General features: G+C 35.7%; 2 protein-coding genes across 5 annotated transcripts; one reads left to right on the plus strand and one right to left on the minus strand.

The window, feature by feature from the left end:
• The first annotated feature begins 1,215 nt into the window (after positions 1-1,215).
• LOC124827888 (ultraviolet-B receptor UVR8-like) lies at positions 1,216-15,895 on the plus strand. 2 transcript variants are annotated; one of them, XR_015786491.1, is made up of 11 exons: positions 1,216-1,589; positions 1,799-1,872; positions 1,971-2,055; positions 8,867-8,998; positions 9,104-9,331; positions 9,503-9,736; positions 9,956-9,999; positions 11,730-11,912; positions 14,486-14,608; positions 14,967-15,057; positions 15,376-15,419. XR_015786491.1 is itself a non-coding variant. In XM_047301055.2 (11 exons), the coding sequence occupies exons 1-11, from the start codon at positions 1,370-1,372 to the stop codon at positions 15,627-15,629; spliced, it is 1,458 nt and encodes a 485-aa protein (XP_047157011.1). In that variant the 5' UTR covers positions 1,219-1,369; the 3' UTR covers positions 15,630-15,895. The 2 variants fall into 2 exon arrangements, 1 of the variants encoding a protein (XP_047157011.1); XM_047301055.2 differs by lacking the exon at positions 14,486-14,608 and adding an exon at positions 15,507-15,895 and having other exon boundaries at positions 1,219-1,589.
• Positions 15,896-22,249: 6,354 nt separating this feature from the next.
• On the minus strand, positions 22,250-27,543 carry LOC124827887 (transcription factor bHLH155-like). Of its 3 annotated transcripts, XM_047301052.2 has the most exons (10): positions 27,312-27,543; positions 26,723-26,911; positions 26,135-26,228; positions 25,998-26,039; positions 25,716-25,775; positions 23,817-24,947; positions 23,626-23,727; positions 23,235-23,366; positions 23,013-23,138; positions 22,250-22,703 (listed from the first exon to the last, which is right to left on the minus strand). In XM_047301052.2, the coding sequence occupies exons 1-10, from the start codon at positions 27,407-27,409 to the stop codon at positions 22,614-22,616; spliced, it is 2,064 nt and encodes a 687-aa protein (XP_047157008.1). In that variant the 5' UTR covers positions 27,410-27,543; the 3' UTR covers positions 22,250-22,613. The 3 variants fall into 3 exon arrangements, with proteins under 3 accessions (XP_047157008.1, XP_047157010.1, XP_087972863.1); XM_047301054.2 differs by lacking the exon at positions 26,723-26,911; XM_088116737.1 differs by lacking the exons at positions 22,250-22,703; positions 23,013-23,138 and having other exon boundaries at positions 23,270-23,411.
• Positions 27,544-27,761: the final 218 nt, after the last annotated feature.

Consider the following 27,761-nt stretch of genomic DNA (forward strand, 5'->3'; position numbering starts at 1 on the left):
AATGAATCCCGTTAGGTTAAAATACTGGTTTGAAACATATGAAAGTATCAAGATGTAAAGTCAGAAAGAATTGAGAGATGAGAAAACTTGTGAAGTCAGACGAGAAAGAAAACTTGTGAAGGCACGAGAGAGAAAAAAAAGGATGGGGATGAAGTTTAGTTTCCCTTTTTCTTCTTACTATGATATTCCAATTATTATTTACATTATAGTTTTCCTTAACTAAAAGTATTACATATATATTTTTGTGACTTTGAATAAATTTAAATCAATTAAAGAGCAAGTAATAAAGAACATATATACTAATATTTATATTATTTATTGAGGGAAGATTAATTAATTCCAATAATAATATAAAATAATTATTCCTTATTGTTATAACTTAAGTTTTTAAACCTAATTATTAACATTAAGTAGCTGTAACTATATTTCAAGACAATATTAAGTAGCTGTAATTATATTTGAAGAAAATAAAGGAAGAAGATGCTGATTTTTTTTTAAAATTTATTTATAAAGTAAATTATATATATATATATATATATATATATATATATATATATATATATATATATGCGCGTTTGTATGTATTCATATTCCTTAATGGTTCTTTTAAAATATTTTTTTTAATATTTGACTATAAATTTGAGTATATATACATAATTATATTAAAATAATACTTTTATTATAAATTTTAATTATATAAAAGTAAGGGTTATTGTAAACTTAGGAATAAGAGGTGGGAAAGCAATCATGCACCTATAATGTGGGTTAAGAAAAAAAAAAGAAAGATTTTTGGCACATGAAAGATATACGTGGCTGTTTCCTGTCCGTGCATTATTAGGTCCAACCTACCTGCTCCCTGCTTTTGTTCTTTTTCAAATTTCAAATAACTTCTGGAACATTCCTAAATGTCAATTAAACTTATTCCGTTAATTAATTAATATTAGATACTGATCATTTCAAAAAATACCATTACTCGATCAGCTATAAAATACAAATATTAATACGCAACGAGACACGCGTCACTCTATCATGCACCTCGAAAGCGACGTAGTGGTCCATTCCGTTTTCCAGAAACTTCTACACCATACCAGGGTCTTAGACTATGCAATCCGCAGGTGCGGTCCTGATCGAGCCACGTGTTCCAATCTCCACGTCATCATCCGACGTGGCGCGCTCTATTAGCTTGTAATTGATACGCTGTCTTCCAAGTTTAAACTCCTCTATTTTCTCTCAGCCTCTGGTTTTGGCTTCAACAAACGCAGAGTTGCGGTCGTTTCGTTTTGTTCTTCTTATTTAGAAGAGGTCAGGGGAATTTCTTCTGCGTTTTGGACCTTCGTCTTGTCGTTTCCTGGATCGGACTTTTCTTGCCATGGGCGAAAACGAAGCTGCGGAGGAAGCGAAGGTGATGGTTGAGGAGGAAGAGTGCGCTGAGAAAATGGTGTACATGTGGGGATACCTTCCTGGATCCTCGCTGGAGAAATCTCCGATACTGTCTCCGGTGCCGGTTCCTCTCTCCGATCCTTCACTTGCAGGAGATTCGTGGAAGGACGTTTGCGGTGGTGGTTGCGGATTCGCCATAGCCATTTCAGGTAGATTACTCAGTCCGTTGACTTTATTTTGACCAAATGCATATTGAAACGTTAAACAACGTTGAAGACTTTATAGATCTGAAATCGTTAGTAGGAGATCCTCGAACTGTTTTTTCTTTCTTAATCCCGAATCATCGGTTAAAATCTGGAAAGCCTTTTTGGTTTTTCGTTTTTGTGAAATATGCGGATTTGTTTTTGTGATTTTGCAGAGAAAGGGAAGCTCATAACGTGGGGTTCTTCGGATGATGAAAGCCAGAGCTACTTGACTTCTGGGAAGCATGGGGTAATGCAGTTAGTGTTCTAATATGGGGCTTGGTTTTGGTTGAATTTGTAGTTGGAATTGATTTTGCAACATGTTCTGGATGCATGTGCTTTCTGAAGGAGATTCCAGGGCCTTTTCAGCTTCCCACCGAGGCTTCAGTGGTGAAGGCTGCTGCTGGTTGGGCTCACTGTGCTACAGTCACTGGTAATGTTTTTTGTCCGATCTTGATTTAGTGGTTGTTTTGGAGATGATTCAGTGCTTTCTAGATTTTAATTTCCTATGACTTAATATGGTTGGTCGCGTTACAAATTTTATAAATAAATTAGAAAATAATGCTTTTGTCTACTGCGGTACTTCTGCGAGCGAGTCACCATGATCTTTAGTTAGATTGTGTAAGCTGATTGCACCATAAACTCAAGCACATTTTAATGCTTATTATTGGATTCTGGTGCACAAAAGAAAAATGTGTCAACTCTTTTGACTGCAGTAAATCTTTGTGTGTATTGTATTGATTAATTGATAATTTATTACATAGATATTGACATTGTTCATCTGGCAGATTGACTATATAGTTTTATTTATTTATTTTCTTAAATAAATAGACTTTCAGGTAGATTACTCAGTCCGTTGACTTTATTTTCTTATAATGTTGAGACATCGAATGTGTGTGTGTGTATATATATATATACACACACTTAAGACCTAGTAATTTTTTTCGTTGAGAGAAGTGGAAAATATTTTTGTTTTTCTAACTTTTTTCTCTCTACTCTTTTATTTCAATGTTTGGTTTCTCGTTATTCACTTCCATACTTGAAGAATAGATTACTAAGAATTAAGGTGGCCAGTACATTAGGTAGCCAGAAGCCTCTTTACTGAACCTGATGTAGTTTTTATTCAAAATTCGTTTTTGAATATTCTGAGAAACTGCATTATAAATTAAACCTTTGAAGTTGATCGTTTACAAATTATAATGCTATTTTGTGTATGTGCTTGAATTGATTGACATTACTTTTAAAGGAATTGAGGTGTCTTAACAATTAACAATCACAAGATACAAAAGAAATCTAGATAAGAGAGGATTTTAAGAATATAATAAAATAAAAGTGAGTGAATGTTTGAAGTTTAAAACTATCTTAATGGATTTATAATAACTATTTGAACGATCATAGTGAGAGAAATTTTGTAGGCAGAGATATAGTTAATTTCATAAATACATTATCATTGCAAACATTTTGATAGGCCTGAAAGGAATAGGCAGAGATGGATAGTGTACGAGAGAAGAAAGAAGACTAACTAACTGGCTGTTATCTCTTAATGGCTTACAACAGTTAAGGAGAGGCGGGAGAGGTAGTTATAAATAGAGGTTTAGTTAGTGGGGAAGGGACTTTTGGTGATTGGTTTGTAAAACAGGTATTGACCTGTGGAGAGGTTTCAACCTCTATTCTTCTTGTTGTACAAACATTCTTTTGTCAATAATACCCAGTTTCTTTCATACCTTATGTTGTTTTGTGTCAAGAAGCAAGTTCTGGATTAGGTTCCTTGTCCAGGAACCTATCAATTGGTCTGACCTGTCGGATCTTCAATCGGGAGGGTGACGTACGCACGGGATGGAGGGCAGAGTGTTGGCGTTAGAAAGGTCAAATGGAGGCGGTAGAGATTACGCTGGCCGAGACAAAGGCAGATACGGTCTTTTTGCGACATGAGACTGGAGCATTGAGGCAGAACTATGAGGCAATGTGCCAAGACGTCCAAGCGATTCTAAAATTGTTGGGAGATCGCAAACAAGACCTACACGGGCCGCGCCGGGAGGGTAGTGAATCCTCTGTAAATGATAACGATGGGGACCAGAAAGGGAAAGAGGAAGACGAGAAGTAGGGCGTCGGGACGGCTTGACGAATTGGCAAAAATGGGTGGAGCTACCCGTGTTCAAAGCAAGCGAACCCTGGAACTGGATTAGTAGGGCGGAAAAATTTTTTGAGGTGCAAAAGGTAGATGATGAGGAGAAATTGCAACTGGTTTTCATTATCATGGAGGGATATGCGAGAAATTGGTTTAGGTTTTGGAGGGAGAAAACCAAGAACTATTCTTGGGAAGGATTGAAGAGAGCCCTGGGAATTAGATTCGAAGGAGGGATGAGGGGAACCGTTTACGAGAAATTGTCGACCATCAAGAAGGTCGGAACGATGGAGGATTATGTCAGGTAGTTCGAGACGCTGGTGGGACAAACATCCAAGATTCCAGAGGAGCAGATTCTGGGTTACTTCATGGCGGGACTCCAGGAGGAGGTGGGCGACCATGTCAGGCCGCACGACCCACCAGACCTGATGACGGCTATGCGGGTAGCGTGAGATGTTGAGAGATTTACAGTCTCGAGAACGGGAGGAGGATCGGCGTCCAAGAATCAAGGTGCGTGGGGACGATCGGCGGGGCGGTTACGCGAGTAGAAACCCATCGAGACACGCCGAATAAAGGGGGGATCGCGGAAAGTGTAGGGTCCGTGAGGAGAGAAGCGACCCAAGGGGGCGGTAAAGCAAGGATGATCGACGACGGGAGGGAGAGGTTCACTCACAACCTGCCGTATTCGGAGTATGTGAAAAGGAGGGAGGAAGGGAGATGTTTCCGATGCAGCGGCCCTTTCAGCCCCGGCCATCGTTGCCCGGAACGGGGATTGCGGATGTTGATCATGGCCGAAGAGGAGGAGGAAGTTGGAGGAGAAGTGGAACTTGAACTGAACCTCGTCGAAATGGAGTTGTCGGCGCTATCGGCGGAAGGGCTATCTTCTCCCAAGACGATGAAATTACGAGGCCGGATAGGCTGGCGAGAGGTGCTGGTTCTTATCGATAGTGGCGCTAGCCATAACTTCATCAGTCAAAGGGTGGCGGAGGAATTGGAGTTGATGGTAATGGACACCCAACCTTATCTAGTGAGCTTAGGTGACAGACAAAGGAAGACGATCAGTGGGTGTTGTGAACAGGTGGCATTGAAGATGGGGGATGAAGAAATTGTTGAACGGTTCTACTTGTTCGAGCTAGGAGGAGCGGAGTTGATTCTCGGTGTGGAATGGTTGGGAAAACTGGGAAAGGTGATCGTTGACTGGGGTACGTTAACCATGGTGTACCGACAAGGGGAGGAGGAGGTAACAATAAAAGGTGACCCCACGTTAGAAAGAAAATTGGTGGGACCCAAGACTTTGTCGAAAATAGATGAAGTGGAAGTTTGCCTATTAATTTGGGAATTGGGCTCAGTAGAGGCCCAAGAGGGTATACAAAATTGCCAGGGCCTCATCGAGAAGCAGAGGGAAGTGATGGAGCAGATATTGGGCCAGTATAGCCAGGCTTTTTCTGAACCCACTGGGCTGCAGCCTGAACGGGGGAGGGTACATCAGATATCGCTCTAGGAGGGAATAGATCCCGTCAACGTTAGGCCGTACCGGTATCCACACGTGATGAAGGGCTAGATAGAACGACAAGTCGCCGAGATGCTTCGGACGAGGTGATTCGACCAAGACCAAGCCACAGCCCCTACTCGAGCCCCGTCATTCTGGTCAAGAAGAAGGACGACAACTGGAGGTTTTGTGTTGACTACAGGGCACTCAATCGAGCCACGGTGCCGGATAAGTTTCCCATACTCGTGATTGAAGAATTGCTGGATGAGTTGAGAGGGGCGTGTTACTTCTTCAAAATATACTTGAAGGCGGGGTACCACTAGATTGCATGGGAGAGAAGGATATTGAGAAGACGGCATTCAAAACGCACCAGGGGCATTATGAGTCGTAATGCCCTTCGGGCTCACCAACGCCCAGGCAACGTTAGTGCGATGAACTGTCTCTTCCAACCCTTCTTGAGGAAGTTCGTCCTAGTTTTCTTCGACGACATATTAGTTTACGGCCAGACTTGGAGGGAGCATCTCGAGCATGTCTGAAAGGTTCTTTCAATGTTGGAACAAGATAGCTGGGTGGCCAACAAGGGAAAGTGTGAGTTCGGGCAGACTCAAATAAAGTACTTGGGGCATGTGATTTCACACAGAGGGGTGGAGATGGATGCTGATAAGGTGACAACCGTTCTGGAATGGGAGAGGCCGAAAACGATAAAGGGGTTAAGAGGATTCTTGGGGTTGACGGGATACTACTAAAGGTTCGTAAAAGACTATGGCAAGATTGTTAAACCTTTGACGGAGTTGCTGAAGAAAGGAGGGTTTGCTTGGAGTGAAAAAGCAGAGGAGGCGTGGCAAACTTTAAAGAGAGTGATGACCACAGTATTGTCACTGCTAGATTTCCAGCAAACATTTCACATAGAATGTGACGCTTCTGGCCGAAGGGTGGGAGCGGTTTTGATGCAGGAAAGAAAACCCATAGCCTTCTTTAGTAAGGCCTTATCCGAGGGAACGTTAAACAAATCTATTTACGAAAAAGAGTTGATGGCACTGTTAATGGCCATTCAGCATTGGAGGCCTTACCTCTTGGGGCAGCAATTTGTCGTCCACACCGATCAGAAGAGTCTCCGACACTTGCTTGAGCAGCGCATCACTACCCAGAACCAACAAAACTGGATTGCCAAGCTGATGGGTTACGACTTCGAGATCGTTTATAAAGCTGGAACTGCAAATAAGGTTGTCGATGCCTTGTCAAGGAAGACTGAGGGGGAAAACGCAGAAGAGAGAGAACTGAGGGTGGTGGCCAGACCCTATTGGCAGGATTTCGAAGAAATAACACGGGAAGTGGAGGCTGATGCAATTTTACAGAAGGTGGTGGAAGAAATCAAGAAGGATCCTAATACCCATTCAGCCTACACCTTGGAAAATGCGAGACTTCATCACAAGGGTCGGTTAGTGATGTCGGTGCAGTCCGTGTGGATTCCCAAGTTAATAGTTGAATTCCACGTAACGTAGACCGGGGGCCACTGAGGGGTGTATCGGACATATCGGTGGATAACACAATCATTATATTGGATTGGGATGAAGAAAGATGTGACAGAATTTGTAGCCCGATGTAGTGTGTGTCAGCAGCACAAATACTTGTCTTCTTCACCTTAGGGGCTGCTGCAGCAACTGACAATTCCGAATGCCGTATGGGAGGATTTGAGCTTAGATTTCATCGTGAGACTACCCAAGTCGAAGGGACATGATGCTATATTAGTGGTAGTGGACCGCATGGGCAAATACGGCCATTTCTTGCCACTTAAGCATCATTATATAGCCTGGACCGTCGCAGAAGTCTTCGCCCGAGAAATTATTAGGTTGCATGGGATTCTCCAGTCCATTGTGAGTGACAGGGACCCCTTGTTCTTTAGTGTTTTCTGGAAGGAATTGTTTAAAGGACAGGGGACGAAGTTGAAGATGAGCACTGCATACCACCCAGAAATGGATGGGCAAACAGAGGTTGTAAACGGGGTGCTGGAAGGGTATCTCAGATGTTTTTGTTCGGAATAGCCGGGAGGATGGATGACAGTCTTACCTTGGGTTGAGTATTGGTACAATACCAGCTATCAAGGAGCTATAAAGTGCACTCCGTTTGAGACTGTTTATGGGAGACAACCCCCCTCCTTGCATAGATTCATTCCAGGTGAAACGTTAGTAGAGGCGGTAAGTCAAGAGCTTCAGACCCGAGATGAAGCCTTGAGGCAGCTGAGGTTCCATTTGGAGAGGGCACAGGAGTTGATGGCGCGGCAAGCCAACAAAAAGAGGAAACCAGCGAATATGGAGGTGGGAGATTGGATCTATCTAAGGATAAGGCCTCATAGGCAGACTTCAATGCCAACTAGATTTCGCCCAAAGTTAGTGGCGAGATATTTCGAGCCATTTCAGATCATCCAAAGGGTGGGGGAGGTAGCTTACAAGCTACAGCTACCCGATACAGCGCACATTCACCCAGTTTTTCATGTGTCCCAATTGAAAATGGCTATAGACGAGCAAAGAGTAAGGGGGTCCAGATGGGGCAACTTGGGAGGACGAAGTGACCATCCGAGAGCAATATCCCGATTTCAACCTTGGGGACAAGGTTGAGTTTTAGGCGGAGGGTATTGATAGGCCTGAAAGGAATAGGCAAAGATGGATAGTGTACGAGAGAAGAAAGAAGACTAACTAACTGGAGGTTTAGTTAGTGGGAAGGGACTTTTGGTGATTGGTTTGTAAAACAGGTATTGACCTGTGGAGAGGGTTAAGCCTTGCTGTACAAACATTCTTTTGTCAATAATACCCAGTTTCTTTCATACCTTGTGTTGTTTTGTGTCAAGAAGCAAGTTCTGGATTAGGTTCCTTGTCCAGGAACCTATCACATTTTTTTAACATTTAGAAAGAATTTAAGTAGTATTTTTAGCAGAAATCTACGGCCTTTATCACAATGTTTAGTTGACTTACCCAATAATCATATTAAAATATGCATCAACCTTGAAAAGATTCTTTTCCCCCTTGGATGAGATCTGAATCGAAACTGAAATTTAAATGAGATTACCATAGCAGATGTATGTTATGAAGACAAAGTTTAAAATACAAGGAATGCTATGTCTCGAATGATGTACATGGAATATGGTTGAAAATTTAAATGCATCATTAGATTCTATTCTGTTTTTTTTCTTACAGTGTGACCGTATAAATTTTTAATTAAAGAAAGTCCACTTTAAGTTAGCAGTCAAGTGTGATAATTGTGTTTTAGGCAACAATGAAAATGGGTCATGCTTGGTCAACCATGTAACAATAGACTAAAAATTTATTTAAGCCTTATTTTGCTTGTGTTGGGTCTTTCTGAACATCACAAATTGTATGAAGGATAATAGAGGGATTATATGGGAAAGGAAGAAAACCTAGAAGGAGTAGATTGCATTCTCTTAAAAGTATGATACTAAATGGGAGTAACATATATCAACTTAATTATTATGACTTGGTCAACTTCGCATATATGTTTAACTTGATTATTATAGTACGCTAAAGGACAACTAGTCACTTCATACGTTACCCTGCACAGCCATGGCCAATAGATAACTCTACTGCATTGCTAAAGAGTATACTACTTTCTGTACAGACATAGGTGAAGTGTACGCCTGGGGCTGGAAAGAATGTGTGCCTTCTGGGAAAGTCATTACTGATTTCATCACTATGGGAAGCCTTCAAAAAGATGCCACTGGGAAACAAAGTTCATTAATAGCCGAGCAAGGTGCTAATCATCAGTTTTGCAAACTACAAAAATAATTTAACAAAAAGAATGTGTTTTTTTTTAATTTCATTTCAGGGAGCTAATGGAATTTCAGACATTAAACAGGAAGCCCTCAAAGCTCCAATACAAGCAGTGGATCAGATTCTCATCATGACAAGAAATCAGGAGATGAAGTTGTAAAGCGAAGGAAGATCTCCTTCACTAGACAGGACTCTGACAGTCAAGCATCTGGAGATGAATTCTTTACTGTCTCTCCTTCTCTTGTGACCCTTGGTAATGAAGTGAAAATTACTTCTGTAGCAGTTGGTGGGCGGCATACCTTGGCACTGTCAGGTAATTCACTTTGTGTGTTTGCATGGTGTGCTATAATGGCAGATTCTAGGGATAGTTGGCTCTGGTGGTCACATTATGTAGTTTTGTAGGTTCAATGAAGTATGAAGATATGGAAGGTTTTTGATGTAAAGCAAGACACCTGATGCATGATATTTTTACCGAAGTTTTCAGATGTGGGACAGGTCTGGGGTTGGGGCTATGGAGGTGAAGGACAGCTAGGATTGGGTTCTCGAGTAAAGATGGTGTCATCCCCTCATCTTGTACCTTGTATTGAATCTGCATCTGGGAAGGATAAATCATCGGCTTTTCATCAAGGAAGTGGTACTGGAGCTCAAGGGTCAAATATTCTTGGAAGCTTTGTGATGGAGATTGCTTGTGGAGGCCGGCATAGTGTTGTGATAACGAGTAAGCACTTCTTTGAACTTGTAGCCTTGCAAATGTGTCATTGAATGTTTAAAAAATTTTAAGAGCATTATACTACAAAGGGAATAAATTCAATTTAAGAATTTTAATCAATAACAAAATGTGTATATATTCATTTACTATGCTACGTGTTTAAATGAGATGAATGTTTCAGTTAGTGATTCAGAAGAAGTCACAATTTCTAGTAACTTTCTTTTGTAGATACTGGAGCCCTTCTTACTTTTGGCTGGGGTCTGTATGGCCAGGTGAGCCTGCTGTTGGAATATTTTAATATTTTTCATGTTTATCTTATGCCTGGATGAGAAGAATTTTATTTTTGCTGCTAAGCATAACATTGAGGTTGCAATGTTGGAAACACGTTTTTATATGCTGTATTCCTGAGACCCTAGGACACCCAACAAATATTGAGTGTTAACGTTGGGTTCTTATTTGGAAGTAATGTGTTATGAGCAAGCTAATTAGAAATGGTAAAGTAAAGAAATTTTGCTGTATAGAATGAAAAGAACAATCAACTGGAGAACTAATGCTCAATTTTGCAAATGATACAAACTAGAACCAAACTCTACATCCTCATATTTAGTTAACTCATTAACCCCCTTAGTAATCAATATTCTAGCTGTGTTGACTAAATCACCTTTATTTCCCATGGTCCTAGCAAGTTGTTGCATTAGCATTCGTATATAGTGATAAATGACAAAAGAATTCATATAGTGATGGAAATGAGGTTTCGAATTGTTTGTAAGGTTTAACTTGTAATATGGGATGACTAAGGATCCAATAGGATGTACACATAGCAGAATTGGTTGAAAGAATTTAAATTATATTTTATATTTCGTGAACGAATGAACATCATTTTAAAGTCTAACATTTGCTTAAAAAAGTAATGAATGACAAGTGTAAAATTACATATTTTGAATGTTTATTATTTCTAAATTTGGAGTGTTATCATAAAAGAATACCATTTGACATAATTATTGGTTTAGTTATTTTTTCTTTACTCCCGCACCACCCCACTCCTCTCTCACAATATAATTCATAATGAGTTTGTTTTATAACTTATTCAATCTTTTTCCATATGCGTGTGTATATAGTTTGTAGATTCATTTACTCCCAATATTGTTAATTTCACTCCGTCAAAGCAATTTTGTGGGCATTTAATTTTTTTTATTCAATTATTGAATTTAACCTTCTCATTAATAATTGACTATTTTTTGAGTATACTTCATTTTGTTGTGTAACTTAATAAATGTGAGCTATAACATGATTTATGTATGAATGTTTAGTATATATAGATATTATAGATATTGATATGTTAATTGTCTAGAAAATATCGTAATTCTGTAGTTATTCTATACCAGTTATTCTATTCTTGTTCGAGTTTTTTTGCGTATGTGAGATGAAATTTTAATTATTAAACAAACTAATTGTAAGGGGGAGATAGTATTCTGTTACTCCTTTGGTCAAAGGATATCTGATAAGTACTTGGTCTCTTGACAAAATCTAGAATATTAGAGAGAATTAAGAGTAGGTGTTTGATATATTCAGTAAATAGAAATAAATGACAAGATTTTGTTAGCTTGCATTAATATAGGTAAGGTAGTCTTCCGGTATGGATATAGATAGAGAATTGTGCAATTTTTAATACGAAAAGTTCGAGTATTTTCCAAGAGATTTGTGTATGTTAAGCTAATTGTGCATTTTTACTAATTCAGATTAATAATATAAACACTTTTTGATTCAAATTTTTGCATTGCGTTATAATTTTTGCATTGTTAGTTCATTTGTGGGTGTGGTAACCATGCTTCTGGTCAATAAAAAATAGCCAAAGGGAGGAATCCATATTAATTTGTTAGTACTTTTGAAAAGCATAAGTGGTCTATCTGATTTTTTTTTTTAATTTTTTTATTATATTTATAAAGCATGCAAGGGTCTTATCCTAAATCTCTTAAGTTTGTTGCACGTAAATTTTCTGTAGTGTGGACAAGGGAATAATGCTGATCAGCTGAGACCAACTCTAGTTCCTTCATTTTTGGGAACCAGAGTAAAAATAATTGCTGCTGGGCTTTGGCATACATTGTGTGTTACTATAAATGGTCAACTTTATGCATTTGGTGGGAATCAGTTTGGACAGTTGGGTACCGGTAGTGACCAGCCTGAGGTATGTTTTCCTTAATTCCGAGATCACTTTGTCTCCATTAGAATACTAATGAGCAAACAGAAGTGCTTTTTGATAAGGTTGTTAGACTGGACGCTTGTTAACATTAACTTACGATTATGTAGAGAATCTGACATTAGTAACTAAAGATAGTTGCGTTTGATGCCATTATTTTAAAAATTGCTTTGTAGATTACTTCTGCTAACTAAAGGTACCTGACTGATGCACAGGCTAATTCCTATTCAATCTAGCAATCCTTTCATTTATAAACAAGAAGGTTTCCTAAGTATAAAGTTTCATAATACTTAAATACTTGTTTTGTACATGTAGATGCAAATAATTTTTCTTTCAAAATCCTTAACCCAGGCATAATAGGTCAATCTACATTTTATTATATGTCATCAGGAACACACTAACCATCATAAGACAAGTTGGATAATATATGTTGGCAAAACAAGCCCGACAAACCCAAGTTGAAACCTGCGAAGTCTGATAAGAATATATAGCAGCACGAGTCACTCAGGAAAAATAATTAAATATGAATCCAGTATCTTTGAAAATACTATCAACTTAATAAATAGAGAATAAGTTTCATGGCGGAATTAATTTGTCAAAGTACTTCCTTTTCCAACACCATTCATAAATAATGCTCGTTATTCGTAAAATAGAGTGCAAGTTTTGTACCTAATTGAATTGATCTACATAAAAGTTGGGGTGCCAACAAGTCACATTCTACCATCATCTAGTATTTTCAGTGCTACACCAAACCCTTTAAAGGTCCAGTCACCCTTTAGCCACATAAAGACTGACTAACGACTTTTATGACCCAATACCTTAACCAAATCTGCTATGTTTACATGGGCCGTTATATTACCTAATCAACCACAAGCAGTGTCTATATATCTCTTTACTGACTGCGGATGGTGTTCTGATCAAGAACTTGTAATGTGAATATAAAATCAGCTTTAGCTTAAAGTTTTACAGCACTATTTATGATAGCTGCAATAATATATTAAACTTCTCAGATGGTAACATGACATTGGAACAATAAACTCAATATGATAGAGTTGATAATGTTGCCATGGATATTGGTAGAAGAGACAACATTAGAATAGGAATGAATGTGATACGAAAACAAATTTGGAATAGCACTTGCAAAAAGAATGACAGAATCTCAGTTTAGGTAGTCTGATCATGTTGAAGTAGACATATAGGAGCTACAAGGGGAGTGACTCGGATGGAGGGTAATCTTATGATTTGGAGATAGTGGGGATTGGCAAGAAACATGATTCCCAGTTTCACATTGTAGTGGTCCTCGTAGCCTACTCCACCTAGTAAAAAAGGGATTGCTTATTGTTGTTGCCTTAATAGGGTTTCAAAACCATCATTACTTAATTCTCTTGGATTACTACTTACATAAATAATATAATCATCAAAGCTATTTTCCTTGACAGCATAATTCTTCATTTTAAAATGTTTGTCTCGTAATGATTTAGGATAGACAGATATTAAACTTGCTAGATATTTGATGTATCCATAGAAGTATTCACAAAGAATACAGGATATGACAATGTAGACGATAGCCTTGAAAAATAATAGCTGCAATACCAAAATCCAAACCGTCCAGTACGTAATGTGGAGATAAGAGAGTCTTGCTTGCTGTTGCTCATGGCATCCATCTCATGTAAGACTAGTTCATGGTGTGCTTGTGTATTTGACCAGCAACCAGAGTGCTTGTGTGTCTAGGTGCCCCACAAGTTGTGCTCTTTACTGGAGAATTTGACACGATGATCATTCTAGCCGTTCTTATTTTTTTCTGTTGTGGTGGACCTTCATGCCATGCAGTTAGATGTAACAAGAAGTCCTGGAGAGTTCGTGCAGCGACATAGGGAACACCCAATCAGCTGTGTCAAGGATCCGAAGGAAATGCTTGTATTCATGCTTCATAGACTAGCATGTTAATTTACTAATGTGAAATAAAATAATTTCAAATTGACGGCGGAAATTGTGATTCATCCATCACACTTGTATATCTGTTTTTGGACCAATTAAAGTTTGAAATTGTTTCCCCATATAATGTAAGAAAATGTCACTGCAAGCTCTAGAGAACTGTCTAATAGGGTTTAGATCCCTGCAGATTTTTAACCATAAACAAATATGTTCGCAAGATAGATTCTGGCAGACCATTAGAAAGAAATTTCTAGGAACAACATTTTCTGGAGGTCACTAAATTTATGTGTTTTTCCTTGAGACAATATTCTCCTTTAATTATCCTCAATTATTAACTTGTTGCCATTTCCTTAAAATATAATGTTACCCAAGGGCATATGACTTAAAAAATTCTATTAGAATAACTACACCAAGACTAAAAAATTTTAAGTCAATGCATTATAATTTATTTAGGTGTGATGTAACACTGGAAAAAGAGATAGTACAAGTCTCCAACTATTCGGGTTTTCATGAAACCATGGCCTTCCTGTTACAACTTAAGCTCTCAAACGTTTATGTATCTACTTGAAGCACCAAATGCACCGACTCCACCTTTCTGACGAAACAAGCTCGATATTTTTCATTAGGTTTGACACCAAAGTAAACAGATCGGGAGATCTAATCCAAGTGGGATTGGGAATTTGGTTGAAAATTGGAGCAACGTAAGTGATTGGTATGGCTCCAAATTAGCAATATGCTTAAGGAAGAAGGTTGGCACATTCTCATCTCTAATGTGTTTTATAAGGCAAAAAATAATAAATAAATATATATATATATATATATATATATATATATATATATATATATATATGTATATATATATATATATATATATATATATATTATTACCTCTCTGCATGATGATGATGCAGTTCTATCATTAAAAAAGATATCTTATGAATCCCCACTATCTGACAGTCGATGGCTGTATGTGTAGTTATGTTGTGTCAAGTCTAACTGATATTTTGGTTCTCCATAATATTCATAATCTTTGAGATTGTTAATGATAGATAACGGTATTCCATAATAGCTGAGAATTAACTTGCGTTTTTGTTTTTCCTTGTTTAGACTTCACCTAGACTGTTGGATGCTTCCCGTTTTGAGAATAGGAATTCTAGCATTGTTTCTTGTGGGGCTCGTCACAGTGCTGTGCTGACAGGTATGTCACCATTACCATATGCTTAGAACCAATACTGGAGAACTATTCACTTTTGAGAATTGGCAAAAAAGAAAAAGTAATAATAATTGAAAGAAATCGTGTGGAGAATCATTTCATGGTCAAATGAAATGATCCTCCTTGAGATCTCCACCAGGGCAATTTTTCAAATCTTCAAGTTTGTTTGAGAAAGACCATTTTATTTATTCACGAGAGAATATAGCTGTGTAAACTCTCTTAAAATTAAAGTTTTCTCGTCACTGATTAAGTCATGTCATGTTTCATACATACTCTTATTGTTTCCTGTTTATCATATTGAAGCTGATGGTCACCTATTCACTTGGGGATGGAACAAATATGGTCAGGTATTCCCAATATCTTTGGTAACTCTTAAATAGTAAGTAGTAATATTGGTGCTTGTGTTGATTTCTTATTATTACCTACCTGGACAGCTTGGTTTGGGAGATTCTGCTGACAGAAACATTCCTGGTCAAGTTTCTATTGCTGGTTGCCGACCAAGAAATGTTGCCTGTGGCTGGTGGCATACACTGCTGCTGGTCGATAAAACCGATTAACTTCATTTGTCCATTAGCAACATGGTGGTCGTACAGTTTTGATAGGTTATTGACCAGTCCTTGTTTCATTAGTGGAAAGTAGATTTGTTCAATGGGTTGCTGTGTTCATCCTTCTTTTCATTCCCCCTATCAATGTGAATCTAAAACTTTTTATAGTTGGATCCTTAATGCTAACATTATTGGTGTACTCGTTTCAGCTAATTCTTTTTTTACTTAAGTTGGTTCGAAATATTTATGTGGCATCAGTTTAATATTTTGTTTGTGTATATATTGTTTAATGGTGGAATTCTTCAGCAATTCTCATTTTAATATATTTTTACTTCAACTTTTGTTTAATGATTAAAATATTAACTTTGTACATTAAAATGGGCTTTGATTCAAGCATATTTGTCTTGGCGAGAAGGTCCTTTATATATTTCGTTCCTGTCGTAACAGGAGTGCCATTGGATTGTTGGCATACTTCATAACATCACCCCAAACCCATGGCTATTTAACAAGAATATATGAATGAAGAAAGATTACATTTAATGTTTTAAAAATTGAATTGTATTAAGGTAGTTTTCAGTCCCTCCATCCAAACTTTGAGGAACTTGTTTGAGAACATAGATAACATCATCAAGGAAAGTTCGACAAACTAGAGAAGTTGACTTTGTTAACCGCTTTAAGGGAACATTTCTTAACACTTAATTGAAAGGCCATTCTGAAGTATTAACATAGATAATAATAGAATATTATTAGATTGCACGTAAAAACATTTCTAGGTGTATAATTCTAGGAAATAGTAGTATTAATACCAGGATTACTAGAACTAGAAAGTTTTGAGGCATAAACTAAAGACTTGAAACTGATATTAGGTCCGACACATCCATAAAGAAGAATTTTACTGGATTCCTGATATTTGACAATGGTTAAGAAAAACCTCAATACATTATTATCTAGCACAAACGTGTTCACACTTACTTTTTTGTTTTTTTGGAATTGAAAGAACATGTAAAAGATTGTTAATATTTAAGTATATATTTAGATTAAAAGAAGAGAACAAAAACAATTTATCGGAAGGTCTTGTCCGTTGGCAACAAAATTTTGATGGAGTCCGTCAAAAGTAGTTGTATGTTTATATTTTAAGTGGAATATGTGACATGAAAGGAGGGACCTGAATGTAGAAAACAGGTTTGAGATGGAGAAGACGAAGTATTTGAAACTATAGCCTATGGTTGAGTGGGAACTTCATTCTTTCTTCTTTTAAGAATTAAATCCTCAACTTCTTCAATTTTAACAATATCAATTTTAGTTGTTGATTTTGCTCTCTAACAAATGCAATACAATGATCTATTTTTGGCAAGATCTTCAAGAATCAAATTAAAAACGTTCTCTTAAAAAAATAGGATCTCCAATCACACCAAGAGAGTCAACAAGAAATTCAATATGGCAACGAAATTCAGTCGTGATTATAACAAAAATGAGTTTTGTAACTCAAAACGCAGTTGTCGTATATTCATAAGAATAAATATATCCAAACACTTGTGACAAGTTATCACGAAAGAGAAAAGATTGAACTTACACAATAAACATTTTATATTGTTATTCTTAATAATATTACTTTGGATTGATATGATTGGTATCACGATCTTCTCACGAAGAAAAAATCCAAGAAACATGAGTTTTTTCTTTATCAGCATATAAAATAAGAACCCTGCCTACTGGATGGGATGCTTCCTTATAAAATTCAATATATATATATATATATATATATATATATATATATATATATATAGAGAGAGAGAGAGAGAGAGAGAGAGAGAGAGAGAGAGAATGAATGGATGAAATACTCAGTTCTAAGTACTATAACTATCAACTACAGTTTTTCAGATGCTATTAACTGAAAAGACTAAATATTACAAAATAAAACAAAAGAAAAACATATTTATATAAAAGGGTTGGTTGTTCTAGTTGGACTAGTTCTAACATTGATGAATTTTAGAATAATTTTTTTGTACTCGACGATGATGTTTGAAAATATATAAAAAGTTGTTTCGTGGCATTTATATTTTTTAATATTTGTTTAACTAATATAAAGTAAGAAAAATTAAGGTTGTGTTCACTTTAGAAGATTGATTTAGGAAGAGTAAGTTGATGGATTTGAAAGGAATTGATGGTGAATTGATTGTTGTTTTTTTAGTGAATTTGGAGGTGAGTGAAAGTGAATTTAGAAGTAAAGTTTGTGAAAATTAATATAGGATTTGACCGATGTGACAGATAAAGAAATTATTTAATTGGTAAAAATTGAAAATTATCAAAATATCCTTAGTAGTAAAAGTAATATAAAATTGTAATTTTTAATATTATATATAATTCTAAAAATTATTATAAGAAGAGAAAAAAATAATTAATTTTTAACATGAAAAAATTGTATTATTATTATTATTATTATTATTATTATTATTATTATTATTATTATTATTATTATTACTTTATGTTTTGTCAAAATATGTTTTTAATTTCAATTGTTATATTTTTTTCAAATTGAAAAATACATCTTAAAACATCTTATTTTTATTATTATTATTAGTAAAAAATAAAAGTAAAAGAAAGTAAAAGTAATAAAAACAAAAAAATCTAAAGAAGTAAGTCATCTCTCATTTCTCTTCGTGGAACTGATAATTGATTCTTATCTCATTCCTTTTTCTTTTTTCTTTTTACCTATTTCTTCTTTTTTATTTTGACTTACACAGTTTCAGAAAGCATTGTTGACAATGTGAAGAATAAGAACCTCTGTTTCTTTGAGGTGAGGTATAGAATAATAGGAGAGGAAAGAAAGAAACATGGATAATAAAGTAAAATCAAACAAAATCATCTTTAATTGTCGCTCCTCGGCGAAATTGAAAATGGAAGATATCACACAAATCAACGCTCACATTTCCTCTCAAATCTACAAATCTAAACACGAATAATTCGCGCATATTCATCTCTTATATTATTTCTCAACAGTAAGTGAACACAACCTTAAAGTTAAAAAGCATTGAACATAAAATGTGTTGACTAATGTTCAATTAAGATCTACATATTAAATGTAAAGAAATTAAGCAAAAAATAATGTATTTAATTTTGTTATAAAGTTTGTTGATAAGAGAAGCTCTATTGAGTATGGTAAAAGTACTTTTTGATGATGAACTATGTAAAATGTTCTTTCTTAAACGTTAAATTGTCATAATAGAATTAAACTCATATAGGATAGATTCTAAGATACATAATTCATGTACGGAAGAGTCTTAGTTGCATAAAAGAGCAAATGTGCATAAATCTAGTTGTATTATAATTGTTAAGACAAAAGCGTTTATGCGCCTAAGCACCCTCAAGTTTTGAAGTTTAACCAAATAACATGAAACAGAATAATAATCTGAAGACAACATATGATGAAAACATAAGACTTAGAACCAAAAACCTCAACACAGAAAACCTTAGAGAAAAACTTAGGATTGTAGAAAATAGAAAAACAATTAAGTCAAAAATACTCAAACGCAATGTTAAACGACTATTTAGTCAAAAGCGTCTAAAAGAGTTGAAGCTAAATGTGTAAAGCTTTTCATACCTAAAAGGTATTCAGTTTAGCTCTCAGGAAAATAAAACAATGTTAAGAGGATGTCATTGACAAAAAAATCTAAAAGACAAAAAATTAAAACACTAAAGAAACACAAACAAAACTAAATGATGTCTTTCCAAACAGGAAAAATCACAAGAAGCATTTACACTATCTAAAAGATATCATAAGCAAAAACATTACTTCGTCCAAATGAAGTCTTCACTCAACGCTTGGTATCTTTAAAAGAAAAGTTTAATTGTCAAACGTTACCTCAATAGTAGGAAATAAAAAAGCACTTTCTTGTCCTGAGCAAGCATTAAATGTCATTAAATGTTCAACGTTCAAAAACAACAAAAGTGAAAAGAAAGGATATATCTGATGCATGCACAATCTACTATATTCTTTGTAGATGATCTATTCTACATGCATCCACAAGCTTCAAATCAAAATATTAGAAATCGACGTCAAAGGCAAAAGAGATATTCATAGAATGTTCTTCACTTGAAGCCATGTCTAAAAGAACGTACAACCTACATCAAGCAAAGTACTGAAAAAGCATGTTTGCTCTAACAAGTTGACTTTATCCAACGGTTGTTGTACACGAAGAAAGAGAAAGCACAAGAATCAAGGTCAAGAGCTTAGTCTAACGAACATTTATCCAATAAGTCTTTAAATAGAAGAGCTTTCAAATGAAAAATCAAGAGGATAACATACAAAGAAATATTCATCCTAAGAAGTGCTCAAAAGAGAAGCAAAAGAAAGAACTCAAGAAAAAGAAAACATCTGAGTAGAAAAAGAGAAGAAGAGAAAAGAAGGAAAGAAATACTCTTGAACTTCATTGTCAAATTGCTTATTGATTGTAAGAAGGAGAGAAAAAGAAAAAAGAGAAACACCTACGAGTGGTTAGACTGCTTTGCATTGTAATCACATCCTCTCTACGAGAATAATAGTTTGAACAACTTGTAAGAAATCTTTGATTACAATTTTAAAGAGAAGAAGAGAAAAGAAGGAAAGAAATACTCTTGAACTTCATTGTCAAATTGCTTATTGATTGTAAGAAGGAGAGAAAAAGAAAAAAGAGAAACACCTACGAGTGGTTAGACTGCTTTGCATTGTAATCACAAGTAGAAAAAGAGAAGAAGAGAAAAGAAGGAAAGAAATACTCTTGAACTTCATTGTCAAATTGCTTATTGATTGTAAGAAGGAGAGAAAAAGAAAAAAGAGAAATACCTACGAGTGGTTAGACTGCTTTGCATTGTAATCACATCCTCTCTACGAGAATAATAGTTTGAACAACTTGTAAGCAATCTTTGATTACAATTTTAAAGAGAATTAAAACACTTGTTGAACTCAATTGAGTTAAGGAAATCTAGGCAAGGTTGCGTAGTACCAGGAGTGGTGCGAATACTCATCTAGTCTAGGGTAACAAGTGGTTATTTGCTGACTGTAGACCAGGAGTGGTTCAAAGACTCTCTAGTCTAGGGTAACAGGTGGTTATTCGCTGATTAAGGAGACCAAGAGTAGTGCAAATACTTAGTTATAATCTTATTGAAGATTATAGTGGAACCCTCTACAAAGGAAACTAGACGTAGCTCAGTTGGAGTGAATCGGTATAAAAATATCTATGCATTTATCTCTTCTCTTGCCAAAACACTTCTCTTACAAAATATGCAGTTGTGTTTTATTTATAAATACAAGAACCTTCCAAGTTAAACAATTACTCTTCAACAAAGAAAGTTCTTACAAACACTATAGTGTACATTCTGAATAGCATGACAAAAGCAACCCCCCTCGCCACCCCCCCCCCCCCCCCCCTCTCCCATTCTCTAGTGTTTTTCAGGTACTTCATTAATTGATTAAGCAATGCCCATAATCAACTAAAGCATGACAAAAGCATAATAGAGCTGCACTGTCTATATTAATCGATTAAGGAAATAACTTAATCGATTAAAATAGAGAGTTATGCCTAATCAATTAAGGAAATAACCTAATTGATTAAGTGTATCAAGATTTTATATCTTGTATATAAATGTGTGATCTTACTTGTTTCTATCATAAAATATTTTGCATCTTTCTGACAAAAAGTGAAACAAGAACATAAGAACACATCAAGGAGTTGTCTTGAGACATTCTTGGAGCAATGAACCAACCATTTTGAAGGAACTCAAAAATCTCTAAGGTTTTAAGAAAGGAAGAACATCTATAAGATCTGCACATAAGTAGAGTACCCAAGTTTCGTTTTCTTGTATAAATTTCTTAGTCACCTTAGCTCTGTAGGCAAAGTGTGAGACAGTGTGTGGTTTAGCCTCCCTTATTTGTAATTTTGTGTACTAGAGTGTGTGAAGATACAACTTAGTGTTTCTTTGTATTCTTGATCCTTTGCAATATAGTGGAATTCTTCCAATTTAAGTTGTTGAAGAAGAACTGAAATTAGACTCAAATTAAAAGTCGAACCAATATAAAATTAGCATATGATCTTGTTTAAGTTTATGCATTTTCTCTTGTTAGTCATAACTTTTTTGTGAATTGATTCCAAAACTCAAGATTTTCAAATAATTTTTAAATGTTGTTCTAAATCCAATTTACCCTTATAAGGGCTCTATTTCTAACAAAGTTTCTTATACAATAGTACTGACATTGTTAAATTCGAATAAATTTTATGTACACAGAAAATAAAGAGAATGACATATACTTGTGAAAATGCTTTTATGATATCAGATATTAAATTTTAAATCAGATTAATGGAAATTATAATCTTAAAATAATCTTGAAATTTTATTTTAATTATTAATGTTTTTAATTTGACATAATATATGGAAATTCAAAACTTGAATCAAGTTAGTACTAAATTATAAAATTTCAAGTTAGTATTAAATTTTTAATTTTCCGGAAGTCTGTGATGGGATGCGGAAGAAACACCCTAAAAATAAACATTATACGGTTCCTTTTAGTATCATGCTTAAGTTTTCTGATGCATGTTAAAAGCAGATACATATTATGCCTTTTGAACTTCATTCAACTTTGAGTTTGAACACCATAGTTTAAAAACTTACTATTTCATTTACATTAAGCACTTATATCTAGCCTCTTTTTGGAAAGGTAGCAATATTATTTGAGCCACAGCAACTAAATACATAGCATTCACGTGCACTCTCATAGTTTCAATGCTCTACTTTTCTAGGTCATAATTATGTGCCGCACCAGATATGAGTTCAAAGCAAGGCACCCTAATAAAATATCTTTTGTTTACATATATAGGTATTTGGATAGTAGCTTATCATCAACACCAAATGTAGCAAGTGCACTAAGAGGGGATGAACACTTTACACAGGTCCCTCTTCAATATTCTAGTTACTTCTTCAAATAGAAGTTGCCATTTGAAACTGAAAACTGGTTTTGCTGGGTCAGCTTTTGTATGAGATAGGGTTTCTCCTCAGCTGCAGAAGATGCAGTAATGGACATAGAACATCCATTCTGTGAAAACCTCTAGGAACCTGTGCATGTCAAAGGAAACATACCTTAGTATACTTTGCTATAAACTAATGTAGTTTGTGTGTATAAACTGCATGTTTTTTTTTCTGAAATTAAGATTGCAAACTGAATTTGCAATACAAAACTGAGTTTCTAGACAGAATTTTAATGTATATACACATAGTTTTGAAGGTAAGCGAACACGAGTTTTTGGATCATTCCAAAATGAACACCAAAAATTGTAGCACCTTTTCAAATGCTTATAAGGAATAAATGGTACAAAATAATATGATCAGCATCAAAAAACAAGTTTCAGAAACATATTTGGCTACCTCAACAATGAAACAAGCCCAGCTGTCGCTAGAACGGTTTTCCAAGATCCCTTTCAAGATGGTGACATCCAGCTTTCGGATCACCTGAGCAATCTCCAAGAAAAGGCCATGCTCATTGCATATCATCTGTTACAAAAAGTGGTACATGAGTTCAATAGATGTAAACTTTGTATGCTATTGTTTGTTTTTGAGCTAAGTGAGCATGGAGAGGAAACAGCATACCTCAATGAGCATGTGCCCTGTGCATTCCAGATCTTCTATGACTATAGGCCATGCTAGTTCACTTTCAAAGTCAAATGCACAGCTCCTTCCTGGGTGGCTACCGTTCATTTTCTGTCTTTTGCTCTCACCAACCTAGACACCAACTTATGTAAGTTATTCCAAATGTTTGAAGCAAGTCTGTCATTAAAAAAGTGGTTGTGTATAAGGTCTTCCAAATGCAACCTTCATACATCAAAATGTCTTGGCTAAAAGGATAAATATGAAGATTTTGTTATAGGTGACACAATGGATTGCAAGCCAAAAGTAGTTATAGGTGACAACAAACAAAAGTTTCCAAATCCAGTACACAAAACATTTGCTTTTAAGTTTTTGGAACCAAATCGAGCCTTACCGTCCGATTGGCAAATCGTTTTAGTTTCTCGGCCTGACTTGTTATTTTTCTCAAGTAGAGCATGTGCTTTATGGTCCGTTCCAAGAGGTTGTCAATGCTACACTGCATACCATAAAGACCAATGTTAAAAATTTCACTGAGTACAAAAGGGAAATCAAATAATTAGCTTTTGCCTGAAACAAAAAGCTTACCCTTCCACCATCTGGGACAAGTTCTCTCAACTCCTTCATTCTGTCCATGATAAGCTGTCTGTCTCTTGGCCTTGCCTTTTGGTTGTTAGCAACTCTTGTTCTTTTCTTGTTTGTGCTAGAGAGCTTTGGTCCACTGATAGGAAGCATATGACCATCTTCCTTTTCCTGTGGCACCTCATCAATCAATAAGCTTCCATTTCCATCAAAAGATGATGTAAAATGGTTAGAAAATTCATATTTTCTCTTGAAGGAAACTGTAGGCACAAGATCATTCTTCACATCCGAATTATCCACAATCAAAGTGTAGCTTTCTTCTGAATAATTATTTGGAATGGAACCACTAATCTCTGTTGGCAAAGTCGTAAAAGATCTGATACTGTTTGAAATACTAGAAGTATCATCTGCAGCACTACATAAATTGCCAACAACAGCATCTAAAAGATATTCAGGATCAAGATCTTCGGGAAACTCAAAACCTTTAAAATGATCACTCTCTTTTTTATTGGTTATCAGACATGAGGTACGGTATGCTTCACCAACAGAGTATGCAACTGATCCAAGTGCTTTGTGCAATTCTGACTCTGAGGGAAAAGTGAAGTCATTGATATTCTTAGCATCATAATAACCACTTTCAGTGCCTCCAAACTGTTTCTCTGTCATATTTTTAACAGACAAAGAGTCTAATCCGTTTGACATCTCTTCAAAAACTGACCAGGACCACGTCTCTGCTTCCATGTGATTTGGTTTTGTCTCCATCTTACTAATATGTCTAGGAACAGTTGACATATCAAATGAAGAAGAACCTATCTCATTGACATTTTCTCTTTTCAGAGATTTTAGTAGATTTTGTCTTGACACAGAACAGTCATCTTGAATAAATGATAGCATTGTTGGGTTCAGCCTTGTTGAACCATTTGCACTGTTCGAAGCAGTACTGGTTGAAACTTCACTTTTCCATATGGTTTTAGTAACAGAAGATGATTCGTCCAAGCTATTCATCAAATTATGCATTAGGTCCGACCAATCTTGATAATCAGTTCCCATGCTCAAAGGGGTAATGTTTGCTTCCATGCTATCAATGGATTGGAGCTTACCCTTCACAGTGGTAACGAATTCCAGGTCTTCAGCAACCTAAAATTTTGACAGGATAAGAAACATCATGTAATCATATAAAACATAAAGCTAAAATTTGTAACAAAAATACACATGCTCTCGCATGTCAAAAAAGACAATTGCACCAATTAACACACTACTAATAACAAACCAATTCTTGTACCTAAACTTCTACAGTATGTGGAAACGAAAACGATACAAACATATAAAACCTGAATGAGGGATTTGACTCTCTACACCTCAATAAGAATTGGATCACCTTTCATTTATTCTAGAATGAGCTTTCTAGAATTCAAAAAAGTTGGGTTCTTCAATGAATATAAGAAATCTGACACTACTTCTGGAATGGGCTTTCTCTTTATATGTTGCTCACCTCACTCATCTTTACTCAATATGGAACTCTGGACTCCACACTCAAATTCCTCACATAAAAAATTCCTTATGAAAAACCAAATTTAGAATGAACGAAAGGCGGCAAAGAAATTTACAGGGTGCAGAAGGAAACACCTCAAAAGGAGCCATAGCAGATATGCAAAATGGGTGAAATACACCAAAACTTACTGTTATAACTCCACATTTTATCATCTAAAGTTCACCACTTTAAAGGAGGAATCAAATACAAAATTCAAGATCTTTTTTCAAACCAGAAATCCAAAATTTATGGTAGGGGACAAGATTGCAAGAATTTGTAGACAAGAGTAATAAATATGCATGCATTAGGGTACCATTTTAATTGTAAAAGCCACAGCTTGTCTGGGTCAGGATTCAAATACTATATATACGTACCTCTTCAAATGAACCAAACTGCAAAACCCCTAGAGGAAGAACCGGTACAAACACAATAGTCTGCAAAAGAAATTCAAATTATCAACTCAAGATTTGCTTGAATTGCCCCATTTAGTGCATAAATATCATGTTGAGGCAAGCCTAATTTAAGCTGATTTTTCTAGTCATTAGCACGCTGATTACGCCACACGCTGAAGATTATATATTATACCAGAAAGTAGGAATCAAAATCAAAATCTTATGTGTAGTACAAACAAAATATATAAAGGTAAGGCACAATACCTTGATGCCACATGCAATCTGAAGAAGCCACTCATCAGGACACTAGAGACGTAGAAAATTGCTCTTATTAAGTATTTCAAAGAAGCATGATTAATTAATTTTACTTCTAAAAGGAAATTTTAAGTACAGAATCTCACCTCTGTGATTAAATCAGTTTCAAATTTAGGGGTAAGAATATCCTCACAGGAAACCCAACAATGATCCCTGGCAAGAGCTACTTTACCAACAACCCTGAAAGAATAATGTAAAGTCAACTTATTCAGTTTGCATCATCTTTAAAGATCATAGCACAAATACCTTGTCGTACACAAGAATACTATACTTAATTTAGCAATCTTTATGGATTTCAAAACACAAGATAAGTGACATGCAGAACCACTAGAAACATTCAGAGTTTTCTAAATATAAAGCATACATGATTTTCATATATTTGAGAGCACACTGCTTGTGTGAACATATACAAGAATAAATTGAGGAAATTAAAGAAGTAAACACCCTCTATTCTTTATATAATTATGGCATAAGGTTCCCTACAAGGACTGAGAAAATCACCATTCGTTCTCATTTCACGTAGCAAAGTTTCCAAAACAAGACAAGCATAAAATTAGAAAATGAACTTCATGTCTTTCTCTTTTTTAGTTTTCTAAAATGAAAATTACTTTGTATCAGATGGAGCAATTCACAACAAGTTTAGACATAAAGAACAACAAAACAAAAGTTGTTACCCTTCTCCCAAATTGTATTTACGATGGGACATTTCAATCATGAGAAGTCGAACTGAATAATCTCCTGAATAATCAGTACTTTCACCTCTTGAAGAATATAACTCATCTGGGGATTTGAAATTGACCTCATCCCACATACTTTCCTCAACCTCATTTCCTTTCTGGTAACCATTTTCCCAGGTCAAATTCCTAAAACATATGGAGTTTTTGTGTTATATACACAAGATCTCAAATTCTAAACAGCAAACATATAATTTCATTCCACATACCTATAAACCAATTTTAAGTGATAAGTAACACACTAAATGGGATGGTGGACATTAAGTTTACTCATTTATGTTGACTAAAAGTTTTTATAACAGTTTAATCTTTGCTTGATTGGTAACTGATACAATAATGCTGTTAAGTTTCAGTTAGATCAAGGGTTATTGACCTTTAGGCTCTTGAGACTATATCGTGCTTCTCAACAAACATTTAATGGGTTAAAGAAGCTTGTAGATAATAAGAAAACGGTTAACAAATCTATTCCTTCCGAAACGTGTCATATAGCACAAAAACACAAGTAACTCAATGAAACAAAGAAACTTACATAGGAAAATGGTGGTTAAGCTTCCAAAAAACAGCATATTTCCATCGTGTGTGATCACAAAAGCCCTTCAACAACGAAGTTATGGAAGTGGCTTCCATCTGTTCTACTTTTCAGGACTATGCAAAACAAAGAAGGAACACTAAAGAAAACCCAATAACAACTTCAAACACACACCTAGCTTCCTCGGTATGAACCTCTACCCGCTTGCTTAATTCTCAAACCTGCTCTTCTTTTGATCGGTGGCCCTGTTGTACTAAGGAGCATGAAAACAACCATAGCTTGGCTCCTCCAACACAAGACTATGAGAAAGTATGTGTTTAGAGCCGTGCTGTCAAAATCAATGACGGCCACAAGTGCTCACTATTTCCATTTTTTGTGCCATTTTGAAGCAAATTGAAGTCATACTCCAAGGAGACACTGCTTTTAGAAGAAATTGCCCAAACTAAGAAC

The sequence above is a fragment of the Vigna umbellata genome, chromosome 5 (genome assembly GCF_029865625.1).
Source record: "Vigna umbellata cultivar VRB3 chromosome 5, Vumbellata_1.0, whole genome shotgun sequence".
Lineage (NCBI taxonomy): Eukaryota > Viridiplantae > Streptophyta > Magnoliopsida > Fabales > Fabaceae > Vigna > Vigna umbellata.

Excerpts from the sequence above, each read along its gene's own strand:
- LOC124827888 (XM_047301055.2), top strand. The coding sequence starts at position 1,370 with ATGGGCGAAAACGAAGCTGCGGAGGAAGCGAAGGTGATGGTTGAGGAG. Across the intron at positions 1,590-1,798 it reads ATTCGCCATAGCCATTTCAG|AGAAAGGGAAGCTCATAACG; the intron begins GTAGATTACTCA and ends GTGATTTTGCAG. Across the intron at positions 15,058-15,375 it reads TCACAGTGCTGTGCTGACAG|CTGATGGTCACCTATTCACT; the intron begins GTATGTCACCAT and ends ATCATATTGAAG.
- LOC124827887 (XM_047301052.2), bottom strand. The coding sequence starts at position 27,409 with ATGGAAGCCACTTCCATAACTTCGTTGTTGAAGGGCTTTTGTGATCAC. Across the intron at positions 23,139-23,234 it reads CAGGGCACATGCTCATTGAG|ATGATATGCAATGAGCATGG; the intron begins GTATGCTGTTTC and ends TTTTTGTAACAG. Across the intron at positions 22,704-23,012 it reads GGGCTTGTTTCATTGTTGAG|GTTCCTAGAGGTTTTCACAG; the intron begins GTAGCCAAATAT and ends TGACATGCACAG.